The following is a 9086-nucleotide window of genomic DNA, read 5'->3' as shown; positions in this document are numbered from 1 at the left end:
AGGGGTCGGATTTTTAGGGGTCGGCTCTTGCCGAGCGGCCAGGGAGTCTTCAGCATTCATGTATCTCTGGGCTTTGGATAGTAGGGCTGCCATGGTGGTTGAAGGGTTTTTGGATAGGGAAAAAAGAAAATCAGACGACCGCAGGCCGGCCATGAAAGCCGTGAGAATGACCTTGTCGTCATTCTCAGCTACTTGAAGGGCTTCGGTGTTGAAGCGGGTGACGAAGCTGCGGAGCGACTCCCCTTCAGTCTGACGAATGTTAAGGAGTTGGGTGGCTGGGCGTCTCTGACGCTGGGCTCCGATAAAATGGCTCAGGAAAGAGTCATTGAAAGGTGGAGACGGAGTCCGCCGGTAACTGGTTAAACCACAACCGAGCTGATCCCTTCAGTGTCACTGGAAAAGCTCGGCACATGATCTCGTCAGGAAAAGCGTGGAGGATCATGAGGGTGCGGTAGGTTTCCAGATGGTCGACTGGGTCCATCGTGCCATCAAAGGAGTCAATGGTGGGCATTTTGAACTTGGCAGGCAATGGTTTGTCGCGGATGGAGGCAACAAAAGGAGAGTTGGCGGTGACTGAGGGCTTGTGCTGAATGTTCTGCATGACCCCTTGTAGTTGGAGCTTCATAGCTCGGAGTTCAGCGTCCCAGAGGGGAATGTTGTCGCCATGGTCGGTCAATGGAGGCTGGACACTGCTGGCTTCCCCCTCAGGGGCGAGTGCCACGATTGACGGTCGTGGAGGTGGAGGTGGAGGTGGTAGGCTCATATGTGGAGGGGTAGGGGGTTGTAAACCTTCTGGGTTGGGCGCAGGGGGTTGTGGAGCAGTGTGGCCCGGGGTTCTTTCTTGGTTGGGTGGAATGTTTGGAGGTGGGGCGGGGAGGTTTCTTTGGAGTAAGGCGCTGATCAGGGCCTGGTTTTGCTCGGCGATGCGGTTAATGCTGTTAGTAAGTTCGATGATGTATTGTGGTGGGTTGTTTGGATGGGAAGGGTCTGTTTGGTGATCGGTGGTATTATGGTGAGAAGCCATGGACCTAGTTGTGACCATACACCTGGATGGGTGAGAGGAAAAGGTAACGGTGAGAAGAGAGGGCTCCGGCGATAGTGAACACAACTAGCGCACGAATAAACCACAAAGTTTCCCACAGACGGCGCCAACTGATAATACAGTCCGTCCCGGGTGGATGGGCCAGGCTGGCTCAGGTTCTTCAGGTTCCGGTTTCGGGTGGTGATTCCGTCAAATGACCTGCAAGCAAGTCCAAAGGGGAACGGGGCAGTCCCCCAGTGAACCCTCCGGCGAGAGAATTAGTAGAGAAAACAAGAAGATGTAGGGAAGAAGATGGAGAGATAAAAAGCTTAACCTTATTCTTGTGCTTCTCTTGTTGCTTATATCCTTTGGTAATCATTTCACTGTCCTTTGTGACGTGCCCCATTTCCGCCGAAAGCCTGTGCCGTAGCTTACCTTGTTCAGGGTGAGGGGGCTCTGTTCCGACGGGGAGGTGTTGTCGTAATAAATGCTGTGATGGGCTGCATTAATGGTGATGTGTTGTGGCAATAACTCTGCAAATCTTTGTCTGCTGATGTGGCCTGTGTCTCATCTGTCATGTGTCTGAATGCCCTTGGCCCTCCACGTCCAGGTGGACTCCAGCTGTCCTGGGCTTTGCCAATCAAGTTATGCTATGGGTCCAAAGCGATGGGTTCGGGGCGGTTTGCCGTGGGCTGTATGCCTCGTGGGCCTGTCCATGTCAATATATATTGTTAAAAATTAATAATTAGTGATTTTTTTATCACAATTTTTATAAATTGTCACTAAAACTTATAATTAGCGACTTTTTCTATGAATAATTTTTTAAACTGTCACTGAAAGTTAAAAATTAATGACTTTTTTGTGATGATTTTTTTAAACTGGCACGAAACTTATAATAAGTAACATTTTTTGTGACAATTTTTAAATTATCGCTGAAAATTAATAATTAGTGATATTTTGTAATAATGTATAATGAAAAATGCTATTAATTATTAGATGTATTCAACGGATATTTCAATCTGTAGCATTTTGGACAGATGCGTGATGATAAGCGAACGAATACAGATTGATTTTTTTTTCAATTTGCGTAATTTTGGACGGATGACGGATTTGAGGTTCATTTGGCCGCAATCGAACATCCAAACCGCGAGCACCTCTAGTAATTTATAAGATTTTGTATTTTTAATTTGTTTAGATATTCTGTTTATGTTTTCAATTGAAATAGAGTTTAGATATTCTGTTGTGTTTTCAATTTAGAAATTTTTTTATGAAATGGTAAGTGTTGATATTTGATATTTTTATGTGAAAAATATAAGATTTAATTTTGTTATTTTTTTAAAAAAAAATCAAATTAAATAGTTCGCTGGGGAATCTACAATCTGCTATCCATTCGTCGGATTGGCGGATTGAAAAAAATCAGTCTACATCCATCCGTCAGATTGGCGGATAAGGATTAAGTGGATTGGCTGACAAATGTGAATCGGTTTGGCCATTTTATTTTTTTCAAATTTTAAACATAATACACTAACTTGTCAATATTTTTTTTTGAATAACAATCCAATGCAACATAATCAAAAGATTATCAAGTAAATTGTCAAATACCAATAATAAATACATATGTTTACTTAGTAAGACTTACACGTAAGTCTCCTTAAAACTAATGAATATGTAACTAATAGAATTGCAAATACATATTATGTAGGATATGAGGCGGATTTATGTAATAATTTTTGCATAACTGGCAATCGACAAGTATATGTTTAAACTATCGGTGATGCTACATGCACTAACTAGTGTATTAATACTAATTATAACATTATTATTGATCCCATTTATTAAGTAAATTACAAATACAAAAAACCTCTTAAATTGTGTCACATTATTGATTGGTACACTAGTTAGTACACTAATGAGTGCATATAGTATTATTCTTGAACTATACTCCACGTGTCACAAATCCATGCCGGTTGTATGGAATTTCTGTGCTCTTAGTGGTCCTCCAAATGACAAATGTAGTAATGGACTCTGATGTGTTTGCAATTCATTCTCTCCTCCACTTTTGTTGAAGTGTTCCTTCTTTTGGCTGGCTGTTTCTTGAGAGTTTTACCAAAAGAAGAAAAGAGATGAGGTTTTTGGGTCCTCCTTTGGCTCTCTTTCAATCATTCATTTCTGTATTTATATACATTTTCTAGGGTTTCAAAACAGTAGTTGAACATCATCAGTCTTCTTCCCCTATTTTCCTTTGAAAATCTTTCTAGGGTTTCTGACTTGTATTTTCCTACCCACCAAGAAAAATTTTCCCCATCAATCTTTCTCCTGAGTTCTCCATCTTACCAGATCTGCAAAACCCAAAAAAAGGTTTTCCTTTTTTGGGCTGAGATTAACCTTATTCTCCTAATCTCCCTTTCTATTTTTGGAAACTCTTTCTGGGTCTTTATTTTAAAGTTTTTTCTCACCTTGGTTTTTATTTTCTTGGGAATTTTCTTTCATTTTCTTGAAAGAATGGTGAGAGGGAAAACTCAGATGAAAAGGATAGAAAATGCAACAAGTAGGCAAGTTACTTTCTCTAAGCGCAGAAGTGGGCTTCTCAAGAAGGCCTTTGAGTTATCAGTTCTATGTGATGCTGAAGTTGCACTTATCATCTTCTCTCCAAAAGGGAAGCTCTATGAATTCTCAAATTCCAGGTACTTTCCATCAAAACCATCACCATCCTCAGATTATTCTTAAAAAACCATTTCGTTCTTTTTGTTTTTCTTGCTTAACTGTCAACTATGAAGCTTTTTAATGGAAAATAATATTTAATTAAATGAGCAAATAGAAAGTTCAGGGAGTAGCCTACCAAGTACTATGATCTCAGGCTTTATCTGTGTAAATGGGTCTTCTCTCACATGTTTGATTTGATGTCTTTTGTTGATCAATGACATTTCCTGATCTCAATATCCGAGCTCACAAACACACAAACAAGAACAACCAACAACAACTTATGTACTTTTCCAGTGATTTTTAAAATTATATATATATATATATATATTTATATATATATATTTTCTATATTGTGTCGAAGCTGCAAAAATCCTATATAGAAGACTTGAATAAGCATTTCTCATCTTGATATTTGTTCAACATAAAAATATGTATCAAGGTTATCTTAACAAGTAAGGACTTTTGAACTCAGTGACAGTGAAGACAACATGGAAGTGCATTGCCATTTTGTTGATAATATCACAGTTGGTTTTTGTTAAAGCTTTATAAATCTCGAAAATTTACATTATGTACTTTTGTACATTTTTTTAGTATCATCCCATGTCACCTCCACTACATCTTAAATTCTGAATAATTGGTGCCTGAGTGAGTGAGAAAGGGTATAGAGTCAACAAGTCAAACCAAATTAAAGTAAACAAGTCAAACCAAATTAAACTAAGTCTTGTGTTTCAATTCAGTGGGGTCGGTTGCATTTGTCATTTGGCTTTATCAAGCTATATATACTCCATTAAATTAAAAAAATTTATATATATATTTTTCACTACCTCATCCTATGTTCAATTAGGATTCTTAGGAATTTAAGACATCTAAACATAATTAATCTTTTCTTAAATGCTCATTACTGTCAGCATTACTATTGAGCAATGCCCATTGTGCAGCATTTCATGCACTAGGATTGATAATCTTGATCACCATTTTGGTGCCAATTTTGTTAAGTTTGCATGTAGTTCATGGTAATAACCTTTGTATATCAGTTTTTGTTTTTTTTTTGTTTTTATTAGAAAAAGAAAAATTTTATTGTGTACAAGAAAACACTGAGACAAACAACAATAAAAAAGAGTTGAGTGCGTAGAGCATCATAGCGAACCTCTCTAATCACAACTAGGTTGGCACCGAAAAGTAAGGTCAATCATATGCTAGCACTAAACCAAGGCTGGTGAGAGGCCAAAAAGGTGCCAAAAAATACTAATCATAAAAAAATGCTATGATCCTCCCATGTATCTCCAAGGAAATACAAATCCCCAAAAAATCTACAAAGGGAAATCCTCTTTAAGCAAAAATATAAGGAAACTAGCAGTCTAGCACTGTTCTTTTCAATCAATGAACATGACATTCCACACATGGGTCTCCTATTCCTGTTGTCATTGATAATGCTCAGTCTGCATTCCTATGGGGAAGGAATATTATGGATGGTGTTTAGGATTGTTCTTACCAGATTTTTTTTTTGGCATAGCAGATTTGGGTAGTGTTTTTTGTTGGTTGGAGGAGACTGTTAGAACTACTTATGGTAGTTCACAACACACTATGAGAGGAATTTGGGTTTGCTAAACTCAAACACAAGTTTATTCAGAAAATACACAAAACAACACAAAGGAGAAAGTCACACTTTCTCAAGCTCTCACTCTCACTTTATTATTTCTTCTAAACTGCCACACCTTGAACTCTTAGATTACAATGACTATATATAGATAATCGTAGAAATGTAAACACATGTTGTATATTAAGCTTGATTCTAGAGTTGAAACAGGAGCCTAGACGCTGTGGAGAAACAACTTCATATTTTTTGTTGCATGCACTGTGAGTTTGGAGGCTTATGCTCCTCGACTGGAGCCTCTATCACCTCTTTCTCTGTAATCTCGTTCGCAATATCCACAGCCTTTCCCTTGTTGGTGAGATCAGACTCTTAGCTATATATTACTCACAGCAATTTTAAAAAAAAGAGAAAACAACTGCAATTAGAGAAAGTCTCTCTTTCTCTCTCAAGTTCACTCTCTTTATTCACTCTTATTTCTTTTCTACCTCCACACTCTGAACCTCACACAAGCATTACATATTCATAGCTAAACCTAATAATGTGAACACATTAAATGAACTACAACAGTACTCTTCTAACTAACCTTCTAAGCCTTCAAACTCAGAGTGCATGCAACACAAAACATGAAGTTATTTCTCTATGGCTTCCAGGCTCCTATTTTAGCTTCAAGAATCAAGCTTAATCTACAATATTTTTAGAGTGCTTTTAGGGTTTTTTAATTTTTATTTTTTTTATCAGCGAACAAAAGAAAACTTTTATTGATATAAACCATGGAAAAGCATAACATAGGCAATACATCAATAAAACAAAGAGTAAGTGCAACCAGCATCATAGCAAAACCTCCCATCTCAACTAGGTTGGCACGGGCAAGCAAGCTCAATCATATGCAAGTACAAACCGAAAGCTCAAAGTTGGAAAGGTTCCAACCAAGAGCCAAAAGGAAGAAAGACAACAATTAGGGGCTATTGTTGTTGTTCTTCTAAGTTGGTTTTTACCAACATTTCATGAGTGTTGCTTTAGTGATTGCATATGATTTTGCTAGCTTTCATGTGCCAACTTAGAAGGGATATGTTACTCTAACTATGATGCTGTCCTATCACCATCTCTTCTTTCCTTTTTGATGTATTTTGGTCACTAACCTATACCACTTCTTTGCACCAATAAATTTTTTTGCCGATCAAAAAATGAAAAAAAATTCATGTGCTAGCAATTGTCATAGCCTAGTTGGGGTGATACCATATAGAAAAATTGTAATCAACTCATTCTTTATTCACACCTCCGTTGAAGTATATATCTGCCATATTATATACAAAGGAATAACAAACTAACAAACTATCTTAACAAACCTGTAACTAACTTCCTAACTGTGTAACCAACTCTAAGCTTTCGACTGAGCTGGTGAATTAGTTGAACTGCAACCTGAGCCTGAGCTACTTGAGCTGGCTGAGCTATAATCCTCAACATTCCCCCTCAAGCTGATGATAGGAGAAATTGGAGACTGACAAAGGCTTAGTAAAAATATCTGCTAACTAATCAATGGTGGGAATATAGTGTAACACAAACTTTTTAGCAAGGTCTTGATTGCGAACAAAATGACAATCGACTTCAATATGTTTAGACCGGGAGTGAAAGACGAGATTAGATGCTAAAGCTATGGTAGAGACATTGTCACACCAGAAAAGAGTAACTGTAGGAGGCATATTACAAAAATCATGAAATAACATGCCAATCCAAGTAAGCTCTGCAGCAGTATGAGCCAAAGATCTATACTCTGCTTTTAGGGATGACAATGGGCCTGGGCGGGTCTAGGGATCACACTCCCCATCCCCGATCCCCGATGATGAAAATTCCCCCGTCCCTGGCCCTGATCCTCGACGGGAAACCTATCACCGCCCCCGACCTTGAAAATTTCCTGGCAAAAAAAAAAAAAAAAAACAGCAATAAGGGGAAGAATCACCGAAACACGAATCACCCAAATTCAAAAGCACAAGGATTATTATTAATAAATCAATCATTATTAACAAAACCCACAAAAGATGAGAGATGAACATCACACAGAAAGAATCAAACAAAAGAAAATCAATGAAACATACCTCTAGGTTGTTGATTTGGAACAACAACAACAGCTCTTGAACCCATGATTGACTCTGATTTAGATTCTTCTTCGTTATGGCCAAAAATCCCTCCAAGACTTGCCAAAATACATAGATCCGAAACAAAATCAAGCAAATCGCAACATATATACCTTAAAAACCAAGGGATGAAGTGAGAACAAAAATAAAAGATAAAAAATCAAATGGTATCTAAAAAAAGGGATGAAGAAGAGAGAGACCAGAGAGAGAGAGAGAGAGAGAGAGAGAAACACATATCGCCGATGAAGGAGGAGCGACGTCGGCGGTGAGGGAGGAGCGAGCAGTGCAAACACAAACGAGAGCCAGTGATGGAGATCGGAGGGAGGGAGGGAGGGAGGGAGGGAGATCGGCATGATAGGAGGGTTTTAGAGAGAGACGGTGAGGCTTTGTGTGTGTGTGAGGTGGTGTTATGTTAAGATTTGGTTTATATATATAGTGGTATAATAGTAATTTCAGTTTGGGAAAACAGGGACGGGGCAGGGCAGGGTTGGGGGCCGGGCCGGGGGCCGGGCAATGTATTACCGTCCCCGGCCCAAACATATCGCCGATGAAGGAGGAGCGACGTCGGCGGTGAGGGAGGAGCGAGCAGTGCAAACACAAACGAGAGCCAGTGATGGAGATCGGAGGGAGGGAGGGAGGGAGGGAGATCGGCATGATAGGAGGGTTTTAGAGAGAGACGGTGAGGCTTTGTGTGTGTGTGAGGTGGTGTTATGTTAAGATTTGGTTTATATATATAGTGGTATAATAGTAATTTCAGTTTGGGAAAACAGGGACGGGGCAGGGCAGGGCAGGGTTGGGGGCCGGGCCGGGGGCCGGGCAACGTATTACCGTCCCCGGCCCAAACATTATCGGGGATGCATTTTCGAATACCATCCCCGGTCCATCAGGGATATTTTTCGGGAAAAAACCTTTCTAATCGGGATCGGGGGTCCGGGTCCCTGTCGGACTGGGTTCAAATTGTCATCCCTACTGCTTCAGTGGATGATCTAAACACAGTAGCTTGCGTTTTAGCTAACCAAGAAATAAGATTTGATCCTAAAAAGATATAATAGCCTGATGTGGATTTCCTGTCAACAGAATCTCCAGCCCAATTGGAATTGGAATAAGCTTGAAGATCAAAGGAGTTGGGTGTAAAGGTAAGATCCCGAGAAAGAGTCCCTTTAAGAAACCTGAGTATCCTCTTGACACCAGCAAAATGACCAACAGTGGGGTTATGCATATGCTGACAAAGTTGATTCACTGCATATGATAGATCAGTTCTGGTGATTGTTAAATACTGTAGTGCACCAACGATACTGCGATAGAAAGAAGGATTGTGGAAGGAACATCTGAATTGTGAGGCAGACCAAGATTAACAGAGATAGGGGAAAAGTAGGGCTTGCAATCCATTATGCCAGCCTTAGTGAGAACATCCTAAGCATACTTTTTCTGAGAAAGAACATAAGATGAACCAAAGGTTTCAACTGCAATACCAAGGAAATAGGAAAGATTGCCAAGCTCTTTAGTGGAATTGGACAATTGAAAAGGTAATTGATGACTTTTTGCAATACAGCAGTCAACACAAGTTTGAGGAGTTATAATAATGGATGCCTTAATCTGCAAATGGGGCCTAAGATGCTTAAACTTCAAAGCACAG

The 9086-nt window shown here is 39.5% G+C and overlaps 1 protein-coding gene across 2 annotated transcripts in view; it reads left to right on the top strand.

Moving 5' to 3' along the window:
* The first annotated feature begins 875 nt into the window (after positions 1-875).
* LOC114274923 (MADS-box protein SOC1) overlaps positions 876-9086 on the top strand; it is a 49220-nt gene continuing 41009 nt past the window's right edge. The window contains exon 1 of one of the 2 annotated variants that reach the window (XM_028216907.2): positions 876-3705. In XM_028216907.2, the coding sequence (XP_028072708.1) occupies positions 3524-3705 (182 nt within the window). In that variant the 5' untranslated portion in view covers positions 876-3523. The remainder of the gene's footprint in view (positions 3706-9086) is intronic. The other variant, XM_028216905.2, reaches the window with a different exon arrangement.

This window comes from Camellia sinensis, chromosome 13 (assembly GCF_055761805.1).
Source record: "Camellia sinensis isolate YWXY chromosome 13, ASM5576180v1, whole genome shotgun sequence".
Classification (NCBI taxonomy): Eukaryota; Viridiplantae; Streptophyta; class Magnoliopsida; order Ericales; family Theaceae; genus Camellia; species Camellia sinensis.
The sequence above is the reverse complement of the archived record's forward strand: the minus strand, read 5'-3'. Positions and strand labels throughout refer to the sequence as shown.